Raw genomic sequence first — 23,519 nt, forward strand, 5'->3', positions numbered from 1 at the left:
CCCTTCTTCAGAATGGGAATATATAATCTTGGTATGCACTGATTTTTATAAATCATTTGGTGAGCATGAAGCATCCATCTTGTTTTCCTATCTAATCTATCCAATACATTTTGGAGCCAGTCAATCACTCCAAAACTGTATGTTAGGACAGGAAGAGCAAATTGGTTTACAGCTTAAATTTTGTTTCTAGATGTCACTGCTGTTTGTAGGATTAATTTAAGTCTTCTAAAGTATTTGTTACTAAGTTTTGTTTGCATTTGTTCATGTTTTATTGTTGATCGTTCATCAGTTCCCAAATAGTTATACACTCACTCTTGCTCAAGTTCTTTTATATCACATTCTTGTCCCAGACTGATGTTTTCTTGGTGCTGTAGTTTTCCTGCTTTAAATGTTGCTTTTGCACATTTATCAAGACCAAATGACATTCTTATATCATCTGAAAAAGTTTTGACAACTTGCAGTTGTGCTTTCAGTTCCTCATCTGATTAGCTATACAATTTTAAATTATCAGCAAAGAGAAAATGAGAAGTCTTTACACTTTGTTGTTTTCTAGGAGCCAAATTATAGCCATGGCCTAGGTTGTTAAGTAGACAGCATAATGCATTAAGGGCAAGGCAGAATAGCAGCGGTGACAGAGAGTCACCCTGAAATATCATCCTTTAAATTTTTATCACTGAAATAATAATTTGTCCTTTATCATGGCTTAATTGCAAAGTGGTCTGCCACTGGTCACTGTAATGTAGTTGATCAGTGTAGGATATATCTTATACATTGTTAAACACTCTTTCATCCATGAATGTGGGATACTATCAAATGCTTTTTTATAGTCAATGCATGCCATACTTAGATTCTTCCCCTTTTTACAGTTCTCTGCTATAAATTTATTTAACAACAAATGATCCTTTTTTCCATATAACTTTTTTTTATTGCCCTTTTATTCTATTGCCATAATTCAGTTTTCTTCTAAACTACTATAAACTCTTTCACCATCAATTCCAGTGTATAGCTTATACATCATTAAAAGGCAAATTATTGGTCAATAATTTGAGCTCTATATTAAATCAGTGAATGATCAAAATAGCGAAAGCTGATTTATCGACCCTTAAACAATAAAAGCTGACAATCCTGAAGATGCAGAACAGCATTTTTTTTCCCAAGGAAAAAAATCAATGTTCTGTATCTTCGGGATTGTCAACTTTTGCTCTTAAAGGGTCAATAAATCAGCGTTCATTATTTTGAGTGTTGACTGATTTAATATAGACCCTGTAATTTGTAGGGCAGCTTACAGGTTAATTCTTAAGTAGGAGCATTGTTTTTTTCTGTTGTTAGCCAGGTTGGTGTCTGTTCTGGGTGTGCATATAAACAGTTCTTACTCATGGCTAAATCTTTGTGCAAAAGATGTTAATACTTTTAACCAAAAGTTGGGTACTGCATTTGGGCCTGGGGTTTTCCAATTAGAGGCTTTTCTTAACTTTGTTACAATCTCTCTGGCTGTTAGTTCATCCCATTTCATATCCTGTACATTTGAACTTCTTATTCTTTCTTTTACTTCTTCTATCCATTTAGCATCTTTGTTGTGTTCCACAGGATCTTCATAGATACTTCTCCAAAATATATCTATTTCTTCTTTTTTGTGTGGTCTTTCAATTCCTTTTACTTTGTTTCCCAATTCTCCATAAAACTTTTTGGGTCATCAATAAATTGCTTATTTTGTACTTTTCCTTTATATTTATCTGTGCATCTTCTAATTTTTTCCGCCTGTGATGAAATTTTTAGTTTATTTGCGATAGTGCATGATAGATCCTGATATGTTCTAATGCTGTGCACTGCTTTTATCACATCTATCTTTCTTAGTATGTTTGTTGATCTGTTCCCTCTTCTATACTCTTCTAACAGTGACACTTCTTGTCTTAATTTCTTTATAGTTTTCTCTATTCAATATTTCCATGAAGGTATTCGATGTCTCCCCTCTCTCTCCCTCACTACCCAGTGTTCTTGTGGTAGAACTTTACCTGTTATTAAGTTAGCAGCACAGTAATATATCCTGTTAACTTCTGTTATATAACATGGATCTCTATGGACAGTCCTAATTACTGAGTTCATTTGTTTTATCAAACTTCTAACCTTTTGTGATTTATTGACCTTCTGCAGTCTATTTCTTTTATTGATATTAATATGTCTATCCATCTCTATTAAATCAAGCATCTCTTCTCTTAACTTATTTTCTTCCATACTGAGGGCACATCCCTTGTTTTCCATTTCCTGCGACATTTTCTAGAAAGTTCTATAACATCTTCCTGTGGCACCTTCTCTTCAGTTTCATCCTGTTCCATCTATTGCTCTTTCATATGGGATCTCACTGGCCTATCACTCCTCAACACTGACTGCATCAGAGTTTCCACAGTTTCCTGTTCCTTTCCTTGCTGTCCAGTTTCAAGTCAATGATTATACTGGTTTCCTGTGGAAGGCTCCAAATTATCTTTATATGGCAACTGAACAATTGCTTCCTGTTCCACTGGTTTCCCCTTAATTTGGATATCCATTGCTCTATCCTGTTGTGGTGCTGTCTGATTTAGATTTTCTACACTGAATCCTTCACTGTGCAGGTGCTCCATAACCTCAGTTTCTATTTCTTTAACTTCTCCATCACTAATCTCCTTTCTACTTTTCCTCTTAGTCTTCTTATTTTTTGTATGCAAAGTTTTCCATGTCTGAATTCCTTTGCCTGTATTTCTCTTCAAATATCTTTGGTGCTGCTCTTTTTGTATTGGTTAGTTTTGCTTTCTCCTTTGCATAAATATTACACCATATTAAACCTCTTTTTCTTTCCCATGTCCATATTTGTTCTTCACATGTCTCCTGATCTTCCTGCTTCTCCTTACTTTGGGGACTGGTTCCATCATGCTGTGATATAATCTGTGTTAGACCGTCTACATCAACTCCTTCACTTCACAGGCACTCCTTAACGTCAACTTCTATTTTGTTAACTTCTACATTACTAATCTTCTTTTCTACATTCCCTCACTGTGATATTATTTTTTATTGTGAACTTTTCCATTTCTGGATGCCTCTGTCTGTATTTCTCTTCAAATATTTTTTTTGGCTGTCTTCTTTATGTTGATTAATTTGGCTTTCGCCTTTGTATAAACATTCACCATATCAAATCTCTTTTTCTTTCCCATGTCCATATTTCTTTTTTATACTTTTCAAAAATATCTAGGTTTTGTTGTTTATATTCTTGCACTTCCTCAGTTGCTTCTTTTTCCAAACAGATCAAAGTTTCTTGGTCTATATAATGTTTTTCACAAATCTGTCAGATTAATGACCACACATTTTTATTTGAAGCTTCTGGCAGTTTTTCTTGGAAAGTATTTTATTTCTTTCCTTTAATTTCTCTGTTAATCTTTTTGTATATCTTGTGCCTGGAAGTTCTGGGCTTTTTGCATAATAGTAACAATACATAATGTCTTTCTTATCATCAATAGTCCACTCTATACTATGTGTGTGATGTCACGTTCCATGAGGATTTAAATAATATACAGATAGAATGATCGGTTACACTACAGTGTCTGATGTCATGTTCAATGTGGTTTTATATAATATACAGATAGAATAGCCTGTTACACTACAGTGTCCGATGTCATGTTCCATGTGGTTTTATATAATATACAGATAGAATGGCCTGTTACACTACAGTGTCTGATGTCATGTTCCATGTGGTTTTATATAATATACAGATAGAATGACCAGTTACACTACAGTGTCTGACGTCATGTTCCATGATATTTTTATATAAAATACACCATAGAATGAACTGTCACACTACAGTATGTGATGTCATGTTCCATGTGGTTTTATATAATATACACCATAGAATGAACTGTAACACTACAGTATCTGATGTCATGTTCCATGTGGTTTTATATAATCTACAGACAGAATGACCTGTTATACTACAGTGTCTGATCTCATGTTCCATGTGGTTTTATATAATATACAGATAGAATGACCTGTTACACTACAGTGTCTGATGTCATGTTCCATGAGGTTTTATATAATATACAGATAGAATGACCTGTTACACTACAGTGTCTGATGTCATGTTCCATGTGGTTTTATATAATATACAGATAGAATGACCTGTTACACTACAGTGTCTGATGTCATGTTTCACAAGGTTTTATATAATATACAGATAGAATGGCCTGTTACACTACAGTGTCTGATGTCATGTTCCATGAGGTTTTATATAATATAGAGATAGAATGACATGTTACACTACAGGGTCTGATCTCATGTTCCATGAGGTTTTATATAATTAGCAGCACAGAATGAATTGTTACACTACAGTATGTGATGTCATGTTCCATGTGGTTTTATATAATATACAGATAGAATGACCTGTTACACTACAGTGTCTGATGTCATGTTCCATGTAGTTTGATATAATATACAGAAAGAATGAACTGTTACACTACAGTGTCTGATGTCATGTTCCATGTGGTTTTATATAATATAGAGATAGAATGACCTGTTACACTACAGTGTCTGATGTCATGTTCCATGTGGTTTTATATAATATACAGATAGAATGACCTGTTACACTACAGTGTCTGATGTCATGTTCCATGAGGTTTTATATAATATACAGAAAGAATGAACTGTTACACTACAGTGTGTGATGTCATGTTTCATGTGGTTTTATATAATATACAGATAGAATGACCTGTACACTAAAGTGTCTGATGTCATGTTCCATGATGTTTTATATAATATACAGATAGAATGACCTGTTACACTACAGTGTCTGATGTCATGTTCCATGATGTTTTATATAATATACAGATAGAATGACCTGTTACACTACAGTGTCTGATGTCATGTTCCATGTGGTTTTATATAATATACAGATAGAATGACCTGTTACACTACAGTGTCTGATGTCATGTTCCATGAGGTTTTATATAATATACAGATAGAATGACCTGTTACACTACAGTGTCTGATGTCATGTTCCATGTGGTTTTATATAATATACAGATAGAATGACCTGTTACACTACAGTGTCTGATGTCATGTTCCATGAGGTTTTATATAATATACAGATAGAATGACCTGTTACACTACAGTGTCTGATGTCATGTTCCATGAGGTTTTATATAATATACAGATAAAATGAACTGTCACACTACAGTGTCTGATGTCATGTTCCATGTGGTTTTATATAATATACAGATAGAATGACCTGTTACACTACAGTCTCTGATGTCATGTTCCATGAGGTTTTATATAATATACAGATAGAATGAACTGTCACACTACAGTGTCTGATGTCATGTTCCATGTGGTTTTATATAATATACAGATAGAATGACCTGTTACACTACAGTGTCTGATGTCATGTTCCATGAGGTTTTATGTAATATACAGATAGAATGACCTGTTACACTGCAGTGTCTGATGTCATGTTATATGAGGTTTTATATAATATACAGACAAAATGACCTGTTACACTACAGTGTCTGATGTCATGTTCCATGTGGTTTTATATAATATACAGATAGAATGTCCTGTTACACTACAGTGTCTGATGTCATGTTCCATGAGGTTTTATATAATATACAGATAGAATGACATTTTACACTACAGTGTCAGATGTCATGTTCCATGAGGTTTTATATAATATACAGATATAATGACCTGTTACACTACAGTGTCTGATGTCATCTTCCATGTGGTTTTATATAATATACAGAGAGAAAGACCTGTTAATCTATATTGTCTGATGTCATGTTCCATGTGGTTTTATATAGTATACAGATAGAATGACTTGTAATACTACAGTGTCTGATGTCATCCTCCATGTCGTTTTATATAATATACAGAGAGAATGATCTGTTACACTACAGTGTCTGATGTCATGTTCCATGATATTTTATATAAAATACTCCATAGAATGAACTGTCACACAACAGTATGTGATGTCATGTTCCATGTGGTTTTATACAATATACAGATAGAATGACCTGTTACACTACAGTGTCTGATGGCATGTTCTTTGTGGCTTTATATAATATACAGTTAGAATGACCTGTTACACTAAAGTGTCTGATGTCACGTTCCATGTGGTTTTATATAATATACAGATATAATGACCTGCTACACTACAGTGTCTGCTGTCATGTTTCATGTGGTGTTATATAATATATAGATAGAATGACCTGTCACACTGCAGTGTGTGATGTCATGTTCCATGTGGTTTTATATAATATACAGATAGAATGACCTGTTACACTACAGTGTCTGATGTCATGTTCCATGAGGTTTTATATAATATACAGATAGAATGACCTGTTACACTACAGTGTCTGATGTCATGTTCCATGAGGTTTTATTTAATATACAGATAGAATGACCTGTCACACTACAGTATGTGATGTCATGTTCCATGAGGATTTAAATAATATACACCACAGAATGAACTGTCACACTACAGTGTCTGATGTCATGTTCCATGTGGTTTTATGTAATATACAGATAGAATGACATGTTCCATAACTTTTATATAATATACACCACAGAATGAACTGTTATCCAACAGTGTGTAATGTCATGTTCCATGATGTTTTATGTAATATGCAACATAGAATGAACTGTTACACTGCAGTGTCTGATTTCATGTCCGATGTGGTTTTATGTAGTATATATGACAGAATGAGGTGTTGGACTTCCATGTGTGATGTCATGTTCCATTATATTTTATATGATAAATAGCACAGAATGAACCGTAATACAACAGTGTGTAATATTGTGTGTTGTGCTCTGTCATGTACTATACTCCATGTAAGCTGTTACATTACAATAAGCAACACTATATAATGAGACCTTTTATATAATACATGAACTGATGCATTATAGTATACTTTGTACAGTGACATCATATAAGATGTTCTGCAGTATAGAATGTTGCAGAAGTTTAAAGCAATTTATACCTCAAATTGTTATACAATATATATTATAGAATGAACTATTGCAATACATATGCCACGAACTGCTACATAATATGCTGCTGTAATACACTGCATCCTGTATACTGATATGCAACATAGTAAGACGTATTTTATTTTCTAATTATTTAATTTATACTCAACTCACCTTCATTTTGGTCTCAACCAGAAAATTGTTTGCTGCATTCAGTGTAACTTGTGTTTGGGTATAAACTTTTGTTTTTTTTGGAAAATCCTGGAGAAGTATGTCGACTTTAATTTCACTACCATATTCGTGTGATTCCAGTATAATTGTCTCCTCACTTTCCACTCTGAAGACATTTGGAGCTATGAGGGTGTGTCTAGGAAAAAAGTAGGCAGATTTCAGTGCTACACAGATGCTGTGTCTAGGTTATTAAAATAACTTATAAATCAAAAGCGTTATCAACATGTTGTTCACATTATATAGAAGCAGGAAGATACATATATGCAGTTAACTCATAGTCATTCATGTCGTAATTTATCTTGCCACATTGACTAATCTATAGATCTAAAATGCAGGGTAAGTATGAAGTGGGAGAAGCTGCCATGACAGTGAAGGATGCCATGGGTGGAGCTGCCATGATAGTGAAGGATGCCGTGGGCGGAGCTGCCTTCGTGTGCTGAGGGATGTCATGGGGTTAAGAGGCGACCACAGATGATTTTCTGACTAGCTTTGAAGAACTCATGGGAAGGGTGTGGCTTTGCTATTACAGGTGGATTTGTCAGAAACGGTGGGACAGTATAACTATTTGAAATGTTGGGACCACTATGAGTGAGTCCCAAATACAGTGTCTGAATCACTGTAAAACAGAATTTTATGAATGAAGTCTGAGATGGCGATTTCTCATAATATTCTCTTTGCCATTTGTATAATAGTTAAATTACATAACATCATAACACATTTCTAACATATCTGTATAGTAACTATTCAGTTTCAGTACATACTGTGCTTGACATTTCAACTGCAGATACTAAACTGTACATTCAATTTTAATGTACGTAAACAATTGGAGGTTTTCTTCCTTGACTTCTGCTGAAATGGATACTGCCCAGTCAGACTTTCCTGGCAAACAATGATAAATAAATAAATAAATAAATAATGTACATAACTATCTGATTCACAATAAAAATGCCATATTTTAATATTTGTATAAAAAGTGAATACCTTCTGTACAGCTTTTTTTCTCCTTGTACAAAGAAAAGCTCCTATTATGTTAACTTTATGTATGCATTTTGCAGTGCTCTCTGTACTTGTTATTTGTAATAACTGTGGAGCTTTTCTTGCTGGGCCTCCTCTGAAAATGGGATCAGCTTAAGCTAGACTTTCCCAGTAAACAAAGATAAATAAATAAAAAAAAATGAATAAATGAAGGAATAAGTAAATACATTTTACCTAAGATATGGTGATCTCTATGTCATTTTGTATATATATATATATATATATATATATATATATATATATATATATATATATATATATATATATATATATATATACAACAGCGACATTCTATGTACAGGAACTTTCCACTGGGTTATCTGTTGGGGAGATATATACAGTGTTGACCACAGAGACTATGAAGGTCCAGTCTTATAAATCTAGGCATCAGATAGCTCATAGGGGTGTTTGCTATTCTGTCTAGCAGGTGATTTCACACATGTCCTGGGGACATTGTTGACATCCCCTTCAGTAAATCCCAGATGGTGGTGTAAATGGCATACACCACCACATGGTTACAGATATGGAACATCAATGACGTATTTGGACTGCTGCCTGGATACATCTGGTGGTGCACTGTAGTATGCTGTACAAACCTTCTCCAGGATGGCTGTGATCTGCATCATGCTATACAACATGGTGCTATGAAAACAGTTGCAGCAATGGAACGCCACGGCATTGCTTGACATGTTTACACCAGCAGAAGAGCGGCTGGGTGAGGAGTTGTTAAAGGGTGATGCTACAATGGATCCTCATGCAAGGCAGAGGTAAACATCTGGCTTTTCTGTTATTCTTGTTCAGCTTCAGTAACATCTGGCCCTGCACCTGTCCAAGTAACATCTATTCTTTAACTCTGGGCTAAGTAATACCTGGTTCTGCATTTGCCCAACTCCAGGCAAGTGAGGCAAGTATCATCTCATGTAAGAAAGGTATAGATGTACAGAAAAGTATAGTACAGAGCTATCTCATCAAACTGACCTTACATCTCACTTTCATAAATCTTTTCCTGGATTCCCTCAGCTCATCTCTCCTGTTTTCATTGTGCAGTTCCTTTCACTTCACTACCTTCTACTTCCTTCTTTTTGAGCCCATATAGTAAATGCATTGCTACAACAGTTTACTGTTTTTCTCTTGCACCAGTCATTTCAGTTACCCCTTCCATTCTCTAAGTAAGCACGTCCTTATTTAAGATCTGGTTCTTAGTCTTGCTTTTATTCATTTGAAGCTTTTTCTCTTCTTTCTACACAAACTGATCACAACTTTTGCTGCTGTCCCACCACAACATTTCTATTAATAATTTGCAGATTTTTTATCTTAACCATATACTCCTAGTTTAGTTCCACTAAATACATCTTTTATTACATACTTTCTCTGTTCAAGCTTAGCCAAATAATGGAATGTTTGAGACTTTTTGCTTGTATTTTTACATTTTATGTAATTTTACTCCTTATTTTTGTCTTCATGTACTTCATAAATTGTACTGTATGATACTGGATCCCTTCCTACTTCTGTTAAGGGACTAATATTATCATAGCCAGACTTTCTTGGTAAACAAAAACCAAATAAATAAATAAATAAATAAGAGGTGGGTGTAATCTGTTGTGGTGCTGGCAGCATCTAGTTCTCATCTATGGGCTATGACAAATCAAACACAAAACGAAACTGATGCATGCATTTTCATGGCCAGGCTATGTATTAGAGTGCTCTGATTGGCCACGCTGTGTATCAGAAATTAACCAGAGAGATGAGCAGGACACAGTTGTCATCATAGCATCATTATCTGCAGGGGTTTGGAGGTACAATGACATTGCAATGCAATGCTACCAAAGGTGGAAAGGTCAAGGGCAATGCCTGCAGTAACCATGCACTGGTCTGGGGGTAGTTGAACATGAGGGATTATGTCTTCAGGTAATGGGTTGGATCTTCCAAGGGTGGAATGCTGGGTAGATGTCCAGATTGCAGTGTCAGTTTTGTATACATCTGGTCCAGGGGGCAGCATAACATATTGGCTGCATACTCAGAAATGTTGCTAAGGCCCCTGTTGTGTGCTTCTGGTAGATGCATGATATCCACTATGTTGTGGTTAAGTATGAGAGCATGTTAGTCATGGTAGCAAAACACTAGCCTCTTAATTTCCCTTTAGGACTCCTCTCGAACCTCTTGTAAGAACAGGGCCAAAAACAAATGAAACAGAGTCCAAATTGGCCATAATCTTTTATTATAAAACGTAAGTGCTTTCAGGTAAAAAACCCTTCATCAGACAAACTTCACATAACCATGACAGTCTTTAAATACTAAAACAATTTTAAAAACAACCAGTCACTTTCTATACTTGACCTGCCTTTTCTTTAGGGCTGGTTTTAAAGGTACAGAACTATTTAACCCAGGTGGGTTATCAACAGCCAACTGTATGATCCATCTTAATCCTGCATGCTCTGTATCATTAACAATGACCCCCCCTTTTATTAATCTGTGCAACATGCAGAACCATAAAAACAAAAGTGTGATTTGGAAAGCTAGAAACGTGCTGATATAATGCATTGTGTTTATCCTTCTGTCTAATGGATGACAAGTGGTGCAGTATTCTTGTTTTTAACTTAAAATTAGTTTTTCCAATATAAAAAACTCGGGCATGACTTATAGCATGCCAAGTAAACCACATTCTCTGTGTGGCAATCTGCATAAAACTCAAATGTATATTTTTTATTCGTAACAGGATGTATAAACTAATTTAAACCATTCACATTTGAACATGCTTTACAATGCCTGCAGGGGAAGGTCCCTGTTCTCATATGTGCAGAGGAAACATTGTTAGCCTTCTTGTGGTAACCATGGATGTCAATAGTCTGTTCACAGTCATCACAAATGAATTTGAGATAAAGGCAGTGAAAGAGGTACTGCATACAGCTGATATATATGATGAGAACACCAACACTTCTGGAAGCATTAGCATTGGTGTTAGAAAATAACATCTTTCTTAGCAATGGTACACACTATAGCCAGGTACAAGGTGTTGCCATGGGCACACCCTGTGCCAACTCTTATGCTAATTTAGTGTTAGCCTTCTGGAAAGATAAATATATTTTTAAATGTGAACATTTATGGAAGACTTCAATAATTTTTTATGCCAGATTTGTTGATATTTTTTGTTGTGAGCACAGGGCAGTGATGAACTGTTGAACTTTGTTCATTACCTGGAGAAAACTGCAGATTTTCTTAGGTTTTCAGTGGAGCACAGGAATGAGACCATTGTCTTCTTATATGTCATGTTAAATAAAAATGTAACTGGCAAATTGGACACTACCCTGCTTAGGAAACAATGTTGGAGAAATCATTATTTGAATGGACGTAGTATGCATCCTAGGCATACTTTTTATAATATTATACAAGGCCAAGGATATAGAGTTTCTCGGCTGTGCACAGACAATAATGAGTTTCACAAAGAAATTGATGTTTTAAATGAACATCTTAAGGAAAAGGGGTCCTCAAAGGAAAACTTAGAAAAAAACAGGAACAGTATAATATCCAGTAGGGAAGCCATTGCAAGGCCACGGTGTTCTGATAATAATGAACAGCAGGGAGATAAGCTGAAGTTATCTGATAAATATGATAAAAAAACAAGGTAATGCTATGCTATAGTAATAATGTGTATGGGATATGTGATATTATTAAGCAAAACTGGAAGATACAAAGATGTGCTAGTCACCTGAAAGGTATTTTAGATGAGAGAGAAACCCAGATTTACTTTTAAGCGAAATAGTACATAAAAGATATGCTATGTACAGACCCTGGGTTAAAAATAAGAAGATGAACAGTGTTTCCTCTGCACATATGAGAACAGGGACCTTTCCCTGCAGGCATTGCAAAGCATGTTCAAATGTGAATGGTTTAAATTAGTTTATACATCCTGTTACGAATAAAAAATATACATTTGAGTTTTATGCAGATTGCCACACAGAGAATGTGGTTTATTTGGCATGCTATAAGTCATGCCCAATTTTTTATATTGGAAAAACTAATTGTAAGTTAAAAACAAGAATACTGCACCACTTGTCATCCATTAGACAGAAGGATAAACACAATGCATTATATCAGCACATTTCTAGCTTTCCAAATCATACTTTTGTTTTTATGGTTCTGCATGTTGCACAGATGAAAAAAAAAAGGGGGGGGGCATTGTTAATGATACAAAGCATGCAGGGTTAAGATGGATCATACAGTTGGCTGCTGATAACCCACCTGGGTTAAATAGTTATGTACCTTTAAAACTAGCCCTAAAGAAAAGGCGGGTCTAGTTTAGAAAGTGACTGGTTGTTTTTAAAATTGTTTTAGTATTTAAAGACTGTCATGGTTATGTGAAGTTTGTCTGATGAAGGGTTTTTTAACCTGAAAGTGCTTACATTTTATAATTAAAGATTACGGCCAGTTTGGACGGTTTCATTTGTTTTTGGATCTGTTAGTCATGGTGTGGCTACAGGGATGTGGGCTGGTCTTGAACTGCAGGACCCTGAGTATGATGCATGTATCATGCACCCACAGTGGAGCTGGATAAGCATCGGCCACAGACAGGTGTGCATCCACAGCCGGTGGTGGATGCAGCCACAGACAGATATGTATCCACAGCCAGGGGTGGATGCAGCCACAGACAGATATGCATCCACAGCCAGGGGTGAATACAGCCACATGCAAGTGTGCATCTGCAGCCAGGGTGGATGTAGCCACATGCAGGTGTACATCCACAGCCAGGGGTGGATGCAGCCACATGCAGGTGTGCATCTGCAGCCAAGGTGGATGAAACCACATGCAGATATGCATCCACAGCTAGGGTGGATGCAGCCACAGACAGGAGCGCATCCACAGCTAGGGGTAGATGCGGTCATAGACAGTTGTGTATTCAGAGCTGTGGTAGATGCAGAAACTGACAGGTGTGCATCCACAGCCAGGGGTCGATGTAGCCATGCAGGTGTGCATGCACTGCCAGGAGTGGATGCAGCCACATGCAGGTGTGCAGCCATAGGCAGGGGTGGATACTGCCACATGCAGGTGTGCATCCACAGCCAGGGTGGATGTAGCCACATGCAGATGTGCACCCACAGCCAGGGGTGGATGCAGCTACATGCAGGTATGCATCCATAGCCAGGGGTGGATGCAGACACATGCAGGTGTACATCCACAGCCAGGGGTGGATGCAGCCACAGACAGGTGACATCCATAGCCAGGGGTAGATGCAGTCATATACACGTGTGTATTCAAAGTTGCAGTAGATGCAGAAACTGACAGGTGTGCATCCACAGCCATGGGTGGAGGCAGCCACAGATAGGTATGCATTTACAGTCTCAGGAATGGTGTGTGCCATTTATGTTAAGCAGCTGTGCACACTTGCAGTGTATAAACTTCCTCAACCACAATGGTGTCTGATGGCTACAATAACAGGGATTCACTAATGGCTGCCAAGTGGGTTGCTCCTGCCTGCAGTCTCTGCAGTGTCTAAAGATTTTATGTAGGACATGCAGGACCACTGTTGTAGTTTGATTAGCCATTGCTTGTGCCTGGATCACAGGACTTCCACATCCATTGGTTCATGTCAAGGGTAAGACCTAGGCTATGGAATATTCCAGTCTCATGGTACCAGTGGCAGCATACACACCTCTTCACTTGGAGGAAGTGCATCCCGCTGATGCTGTCTATCACTTGTGAAGATGAAAGAGATGTGACATCCTACACTAAACAGAAGTAATACTCAAGGTTCATTCTGGGCCATCCTCGTCCCCTCACGTATGGGAGAGAGAAGCTTTCCCTTCACAGTAAGAAATGTTGACAGTACTGCTGTGTCCTCAGAATGTGCTAGGTGCATAATGCCATCAATGTCAGCCTCTAAATATATGCTAATGTTAGGCATGTACTGACTAGTTGCATTTGATGCTTTCTTAGTGGAACCTGCAAATTCATTCAGATAACTTGCTAGTTTGAAAACCAGTGCATGTATGACCCCCTGACCCTCACCACTGTGCAGTACACAGGCTGCTACATGCCAAAAATGTACATAGTCAATGGACATATGTGTACCCTGTACTGCAGGTCATCTGATGTCCTTGGGTGATAGAAATGCAGGATGTTAGGTCTGATTAATCTGTACAGTGGTGCTAGGCAGTGGCCTCTTGGAAGGGTGATAGAAATGCAGACTGTTAGGTCTGATTAATTTGTGCAGTGGTGTTAGGCAGTGCCCTCTTGGGATGGTTTCAAGTACTGCTCACCTGGTACATCTTCCCTAGACACTCAAGCAATAATTAGTGGTGCAGGTAATCTTACATTCATACATTTATACATGCATACAAATATTTCAACAAGGGCATTAATGCCCTTCTAGCCTGCCAATATACCAAAACATATCTTCCCATAATGTGTCCAGGCTTAGTTACAGCCCTGATGTCCCTCAGGCTGTTCTTAGTTACAGCCCTGATGTCCCTCAGGCTGTTCTTAGTTACAGCCCTGATGTCCCTGGGTAACAAATGCAGATGAGTATGTGTGAGTAAACCAGGCATATGTACTATGCAAAGTCACCAGGAATGGAATGTGCCACTACTCACTCGGGGTAGCTGTCAGGAATGGAATGTGCCACTACTCACTCGGGGTAGCTGTCAGGAATGGAATGTGCCACTACTCACTTGGGGTATCTGTCAGGAATGGAATATGCCAGTACTCGCTTGGGTTATCTGTCAGGAATGGATTGTGCCAATACTCACTAGGGGTATCTGTCAGGAATGGAATGTGCCAATACTCACCTGAGATATCACCAACAGAAGCTCAAGCAGTTCTGAACAGCCCAGCTCTAACATTCAATCCATTATTAGTAGTGACCAGTCCCTCAGCCTTACTTCAATATTTGTCCTTCTATGTTGGGTTTGCACTGCAGGTGACTAACCTATTTCTCTATCTACAGTTATGTCCTTAGCCTTAGTCTAGGTATGAATTATCATGTCAGTGACCCTGCAATGCACCTGCACCAACATTCTATTGTGACCACTAATTACATTGATTTCTCCCACCAGTTGCTGCCACACCTGGTCCTGGATAGGCTTATCTGCCTTAACCATGTACAGTACTCTACTGCCATGTATGCATATGGCCTGTAGAGAAACTCCTCATTCTCCTGTGAGGTGTATTTATTTATTTATTTATCCATCCAGCCTCTGTTAACCAGATTAGTCACACTTGTTTAGTAGCCTCTTTTTGAGAGAGATCTGAGGCATGTCTATTCATACAGGACATTTGCCAGAGTGTTGGGCAACGTCCTACTCATTTTTGTGAATGAAGGGACTTGTTTTGAGTGAGCACTTCCTGTTTCCATTCTGGGTGCAGTGTTAGCCTAAAGAAGCATGGAGAATAATGGTGGATGATTGAGGAGTTTGTAGCAGGAAGGAGGAGTTGTTTCATCAAAAGAAACAATTGAGTGGTATGGAGATGGTGGAAAAGAAAAGTGAGCGGGACTGAGTGGGTGTTATTTTTGGTATGAAGGAAGTCTAGCCTTTGCAGGAGGAGTTAGTAGGCAGTCTAGAAGTTACAAAGGCAAGTGAGCTTTTGGGGAAGGTGTGTACATGTATCAGAAAGGGAGAAGTTGATTTCTGTGAAACAGCGATAGTGGTCGACCCGTCACATGATTTGGAAACATTTTATTACCAGCTTTTGTTAAAGGGTGAGAGTGAAAGTGAGAGTCAGAATGGATGTATTAATATAACCCTCCAGGTGGGAGGGCTGAAGGATGTTTCATTGCAGATCTTAATGTTGCAGAGTCAGAATGGATGTATTATTACAACCCTGCAGGTGGGAGGGTTGCAGGATGTTTCATTGCAGATCTTAATGTTGCAGAGTTAGAACGGATGTATTATTAAAACCCTCCAGGTGGGAGGACTGCAGGATGTTTCGTTGCAGATCTTAATGTTGCAGAGTCAGAACGGATGTATTATTACAACCCTCCAGGTGGGAGGGCTGCAGGATGTTTCATTGCAGATCTTAATGTTGCTGTCAGGATGGATGTATTATTATAACCCTCAAGGTGGGAGGGCTGCAGGATGTTTCATTGCAGATTTTAATGTTGCAGAGTCAGAATGGATGTATTATTACAAAACTCCAGGTGGTAGGGCTGCAGGATGTTTCATTGCAGATCTTAATGTTGCAGAGTCAGAATGGATGTAATATTACAAAACTCCAGGTGGGAGGGCTGCAGGATGTTTCATTGCATATCTTAATGTTGCAGAGTTGGAATGGATGTATTATTACAACCCTCCAGTCGGGAGGGCTGCAGGATGTTTCATTGCAGATCTTAATGTTGCAGAGTCAGAACGGATGTATTATTACAACCCTCCAGGTGGGAGGGCTGCAGGATGTTTCATTGCAGATCTTAATGTCGCAGAGTCAGAACGGATGTATTATTGCAACCTTCCAGTTGGGAGGGCTGCAGGATGTTTCATTGCAGATCTTAAAGTTGCAGAGTCAGAATGGATGTATTATTACAACCCTCCAGGTGGGAGGGCTGCAGGATGTTTCATTGCAGATCTTAATGTTGCAGAGTCAGAACGGATGTATTATTACAACCCTCCAGTTGGGAGGGCTGCAGGATGTTTCAATGCAGATCTTAATGTTGCAGAGTCAGAATGGATGTATTATTACAACCCTCCGGGTGGGAGGGCTGCAGGATGATTCATTGCAGATCTTAATGTTGCAGAGTCAGGATGGATGTATTATTACAACCCTCCAGGTGGGAGGGCTGCAGGATGTTTCATTGCAGATCTTAATGTTGCAGAGTCAGAACGGATGTATTATTACAACCCTCCAGTCGGGAGGGCTGCAGGATGTTTCATTGCTGATCTTAATGTTGCAAAGTCAGAACGGATGTATTATTACAACCCTCCAGTCGGGAGGGCTGCAGGATGTTTCATTGCAGATCTTAATGTTACAGAGTCAGAATGGATGTATTATAACCCTCCAGGTGGGAGGGCTGCAGGATGTTTCATTGCAGATCTTAATGTTGCAGTGTCAGAATGGATGTATTATTACAACCCTCCAGGTGGGAGGGCTGCAGGATGTTTCATTGCAGATCTTATTGTTGCAGAGTCAGAACGGATGTATTATTACAACCCTCCAGGTGGGAGGGCTGCAGGATGTTTCATTGCAGATCTTAATGTCGCAGAGTCAGAACGGATGTATTATTACAGCCCTCCGGTCGGGAGGGCTGCAGGATGTTTCATTGCAGATCTTAATTTCGCAGAGTCAGAACGGATGTATTATTACAACCCTCCAGTCGGGAGGGCTGCAGGATGTTGCATTGCAGATCTTAATGTCGCAGAGTCAGAATGGATGTATTATTACAACCCTCCAGTCGGGAGGGCTGCAGGATGTTTCATTGCAGATCTTAATGTTGCAGAGTCAGAATGGATGTATTATTACAACCCTCCAGGTGGGAGGGCTGCAGGATGTTTCATTGCAGATCTTAATGTTGCGGAGTCAGAGCGGATGTATTATTACAACCCTGCAGTTGGGAGGGCTGCAGGATGTTTTATTGCAGATCTTAATGTTGCGGAGTCAGAATGGATGTATTATTACAACCCTCCAGGTGGGAGGGCTGCAGGATGTTTCATTGCAGATCTTAATGTTGCAGAGTCAGAATGGATGTATTATTACAACCCTCCAGGTGGGAGGGCTGCAGGATGTTTCATTGCAGATCTTAATGTTGCAGAGTCAGAATGGATGTATTATTACAACCCTGCAGTTGGGAGGGCTGCAGGATGTTTTATTGCAGATCTTAATGTTGCAGAGTCAGAATGGATATATTATTACAACCCTCCAGGTGGGAGGGCTGCAGGATGTTTCATTGCAGATCTTAATTTTGCAGAGTCAGAATGGATGTATTATTACAACCCTCCAGGTGGGAGGGCTGCAGGATGTTTCATTGCAGATCTTAATGTTGCAGAGTCAGAATGGATGTATTATTACAACCCTCCAGGTGGGAGGGCTGCAGGATGTTTCATTGTAGATCTTAATGTTGCAGAGTCAGAACGGATGTATTATTACAACCCTCCAGGTGGGAGGGCTGCAGGATGTTTCATTGCAGATCTTAATGTTGCAGAGTCAGAACGGATGTATTATTACAACCCTCCAGTCGGGAGGGCTGCAGGATGTTACATTGTAGATCTTAATGTTGCGGAGTCAGAGCAGATGTATTATTACAACCCTCCAGGTGGGAGGGCTGCAGGATGTTTCATTGTAGATCTTAATGTTGCAGAGTCAGAACGGATGTATTATTACAACCCTCCAGGTGGGAGGGCTGCAGGATGTTTTATTGCAGATCTTAATGTTGCAGAGTCAGAACGGATGTATTATTACAACCCTCCAGGTGGGAGGGCTGCAGGATGTTTCATTGTAGATCTTAATGTTGCAGAGTCAGAACGGATGTATTATTACAACCCTCCAGGTGGGAGGGCTGCAGGATGTTTCATTGCAGATCTTAATGTTGCGGAGTCAGAACGGATGTCTTATTACAACCCTCCAGTCGGGAGGGCTGCAGGATGTTTCATTGCAGATCTTAATGTTGCAGAGTCAGAACGGATGTATTATTACAACCCTCCAGGTGGGAGGACTGCAGGATGTTTCATTGCAGATCTTAATGTTGCAGAGTCAGAACGGATGTATTATTACAACCCTCCAGTCGGGAGGGCTGCAGGATGTTTCATTGCAGATCTTAATGTTGCAGAGTCAGAACGGATGTATTATTACAACCCTCCAGTCGGGAGGGCTGCAGGATGTTTCATTGCAGATCTTAATGTCGCAGAGTCAGAACGGATGTATTATTACAACCATCCAGGTGGGAGGGCTGCAGGATGTTTCATTGCAGATCTTAATGTTGCAGAGTCAGGATGGATGTATTATTACAACCCTCCAGGTAGGAGGGCTGCAGGATGTTTCATTGCAGATCTTAATGTTGCAGAGTCAGAACGGATGTATTATTACAACCCTCCAGGTGGGAGGGCTGCAGGATGTTTCATTGCAGATCTTAATGTTGCAGAGTCAGAACGGATGTATTATTACAACCCTCCAGTCGGGAGGGCTGCAGGATGTTTCATTGCAGATCTTAATGTTGCAGAGTCAGAACGGATGTATTATTACAACCCTCCAGTCGGGAGGGCTGCAGGATGTTTCATTGCAGATCTTAATGTCGCAGAGTCAGAACGGATGTATTATTACAACCCTCCAGTCGGGAGGGCTGCAGGATGTTTCATTGCAAATCTTAATGTTGCAGAGTCAGGATGGATGTATTATTACAACCCTCCAGGTAGGAGGGCTGCAGGATGTTTCATTGCAGATCTTAATGTTGCAGAGTCAGAACGGATGTATTATTACAACCCTCCAGTCGGGAGGGCTGCAGGATGTTTCATTGCAGATCTTAATGTTGCAGAGTCAGAACGGATGTATTATTACAACCCTCCAGGTGGGAGGGCTGCAGGATGTTTCATTGCAGATCTTAATGTTGCAGAGTCAGAACGGATGTATTATTACAACCCTCCAGTCGGGAGGGCTGCAGGATGTTTCATTGCAGATCTTAATGTTGCAGAGTCAGAACGGATGTATTATTACAACCCTCCAGTCGGGAGGGCTGCAGGATGTTTCATTGCAGATCTTAATGTTGCAGAGTGAACCAGAGAGCAATAAAGCTTTTTTGTGAGCAGATATAATGAACCGACTACAGGAAGAAGAAGCTGAAGAAGTAGTAAAGGTCAAAAAGAAGTCATAAACAGATAAGGTAAAGGAATGAGAAAGGAGAGATGAGAAGAAGACGGAACCAAGAAGAAATAGGTCTCTAGCAAGAAGTAATAGCAAAGAAGAAAAAGGAATCAACAGGTATGACATAGGGGGCAATATAATAACATTCTTGAGTACGTTACTTTAATTTTTTTCTTTTGTCTTAGTACAGTTTTAAGGATCATTCATTAATTAATTGTTGACTGGATTTGAGATTTGATTGCTCACCTTGGATTTTAAAAGCTTGCTTGTTTCAACAGTTTTATTTTACTCGGATTAAGTCTATGTGAGACAAAAGCACTTATTAGTGGTAAAATAAAACACTACACAGCTCCTTTCATGTTTTTTCACTGCTTTTTATTAGTTTTATGTGTACAGGTTTTTGGGTGGATTTAAAAGATAGAAAAATATTCACAGGAGAAGAGAGATTACAAACAGAAAATTAATGGGGGTGGGATTATTTGGAATATAGGAAAAGGTACATCTTCAGGCACAGGAAAACCATGCAAAAAATCAGTAAACATTGTGGATTTTACCTCGGTTATAATAGGTAGAGTAACAATAGTAGATTTAAGATAGAAAGATCAAGTTTATAGAATTATAGCAATCTATGGATATGTGACAAAGAAATGAAGAGAGGATATGTTCAAGAAAATTCTAGATTATTTAAGTGTAAACATGGATTTGATATCATTGGGTGATCTGAACTGTAACTTAAGAAGGGAAAAAGGGGGTGGTGATGTAAAAACAATATAAGAAGTAATTAAAAGTGGAAAGTTATTTATTTACAATAACAGACAGTGGCCATATAAAATAATTAAGTTAACAGCAAAGAGAGATTATTTTATTATTTCTGAAAGTTTAAAAATAATGCAAGAAGGGACAGAATGTACAGGATTTTTAGATCATTTGGCAAGTTGGCTAGAGATTCCAGAAAGAAATGGGTGATTAAAAACAGGTAAAGGTGTTAATGGAGTAAATGTAAAAGAATTAGATAAGAAGGTGTAGAAATGATTCGGCAGTTCTGGAAAGGACATGGGTGAATGAGAGAATTATATAAAAACTAGACATCGTGGTGGATAAGCTTTAAAGAAAAATATAAAAAAATGTTACATGGAATGGCAAAGTATAAGAAAAAAACAGGAAAGAAAAAATATAAAGAACTAAATATGCATTTGCAGATTTAGAAAGAAACACAAAAGAAATGTTCGATAGATAAAAATAACTATATGAGATGATTCAAGATAAGATCAAAAAGTATTTATTTAAGCAAAGGTATTTTCCACAAGGGAAAAAGAAGATGTAGCACTTTATTTGCATAGTAAATGAAAACAAAAAGATAATAAGAGAAATAATAAATGAGAAAAGAGAAAGTGTGAGAAGTCAGCAGGACATAAGGAATGCAATAAAAGAGCATACAGAAAAACATTTACAGAAAATAAGAGGAAGAGAAAATAAAAGTAGAAAGCTAAAAGCTAACAGAACAAGCTATAACAACAGAAGAGGTGACTAATACACTAAGATTGATACATTTCAAATTGGCAACTTGACTGGATGGGATAGATGTCAGAAGAAGTATTTTGTGCAAGTGTAGTTAGAGAAAGGTTTTGAACAAGGAGAAATATGTACTGGAGCCATGAAACTTATATGGGAAAAGAAGACATAAAATCGGAGACCAGTAGTACCTATTAATTCAGAGTACAGGATTTTTATGAAAATAATATAAATGAGATTGGAAAACAAACTAAATAACATATTGGAGACTACAATATTTGGAAGAAAGTGTAAAGAAAGTCAAGAAATATTAATAATAGCAAGATAAATTGTAAATGACACAATGCATAGCAAACAGAAGTTAAATCATGACAGGTCACTTAAATAAAGCATTTAACATGATGCAACATGAAATTTTATAGGACATAATGAAAGAATATAGCATAAGTGAGAAGAAACAAAAGATTGTTGTTACAGCATATGAGAAAAATAAAGTAAAATCATTAGTGAATTAATGTTAATCCAGAAAATAAACATAAAAGTGGTATAAAACAGGGACACCCTGCAAGTAGTATTTTATTTACTTTAGTCATGAATGCAGTGGTTAATAAAATAAATACTTCATTAAAGGTAGCAGAATACAGGACTATAGAAAGAATTAAGAGTACCAAGTGTGTTCTCATACTTGGATGATATAGTATTAGTAACACAAACAAAGAATGGTTGGAAGAGGCTATGAAGGCATTAAAACATTTGAGGGCCATAGGCATGAACATAGAGATAAGAGCATAGGCTTAGGATAAGAAGGTAAGATATGGAATATTCAGTTTAACATAAAGGAGTTAAAAATATTAGGCATAACATTTGGAAATGAAATATGCAACAGTGGGAAGATATAATAAAAAATTAAGCAATATGTGTTTTTGGAGACTATGTAAGCTATCATATAAAAGAGAGTGCATTTAATAAACATTGTACTATTGGGAAACATTGCATACTTAGAAAATGTTTATGACCCCTACAAAATGTGAGAAAGAATTAATGCCAACTGTGTTTTTGTTTATATGGGGATCCAGTCTGAACCCAGTAAAAAGAATAATATATCTTAAGGAAGAAGAAGGAGGGTTGGGATTGATAAATGTGGTGGTGTATGCAGCGGTATTACATTTATATTGTGTTAAGTTGGATGAAAGAAGAAAATAGGTTATTGATAAGTGTAATAATGAAAGAAAAATAAAAAATATGGTATATGATGAATACATTTAAAAGAGAAAAATAAGCTCTGGATTGAGAAATGAAATAATATCAAGAAAATGCTATATTGTGGAAAATAAAGATAAGTGCTATAGAGGAAAAAAAGAAAACATTGTAGTTGAACATAACGAACAAGTATTATTGTGTTTGTCCATGGAAAAGAATATAGGAAAAAAAATAAAAGTGATATAAATGAAAACAGAATGGTATAAAAATATGTAGAATGTAAAGTTTTTATGGAGATTCTCAGTAAAAAATTGCTACATCATATAACAAATAGAAGACAGAATATGCAATTATTGTGGTGAAGTTGAAACACCAGAACATTTTTTAATGTAAAGGTGTGAAGGAATTGTGGGAACGTTATGTGAAAACTGTTACCTGGGAAAAATTAAGAAAGTAGAAAATAGTACTATGGATATGTTGGAATATGGATATTATGAAAGTAAAAATAAGAGAATTTGTAAAGAAAATAGAATAAAGTTGTATATATAATGGACCATATGGAATGAAAGACTGAATGAGTTAAAGTTTAATGGAAAATGGATATTGGAAGAAATATTACAAAACAAAAAGATTTTGGCTATGGGTAAAAGGGTGAGTGTCATAAAATGGATGCATATGAAAAGAAAGAAATGTATATATGAAGTCATGTACATGATAGACATCGGACAATATTATAAATAATTGTAACTAGAGTATAATATGTAAATAATTTAAATATTGTAGAT

The 23,519-nt window shown here is 37.5% G+C and overlaps 1 protein-coding gene across 1 annotated transcript in view; it reads right to left on the reverse strand.

Moving 5' to 3' along the window:
• Positions 1-23,519, reverse strand: part of LOC122812306 (complement C3-like) — a 268,006-nt gene that overhangs the window by 222,183 nt on the left and 22,304 nt on the right. Inside the window, exon 2 of the mRNA XM_044084709.1 lies at positions 7,156-7,348. Coding sequence (XP_043940644.1) covers positions 7,156-7,348 — 193 coding nt within the window. The remainder of the gene's footprint in view (positions 1-7,155; positions 7,349-23,519) is intronic.

This window comes from Protopterus annectens, chromosome 9.part0, assembly GCF_019279795.1.
Source record: "Protopterus annectens isolate FY-2018-M chromosome 9.part0, PAN1.0, whole genome shotgun sequence".
Classification (NCBI taxonomy): domain Eukaryota; kingdom Metazoa; phylum Chordata; order Ceratodontiformes; family Protopteridae; genus Protopterus; species Protopterus annectens.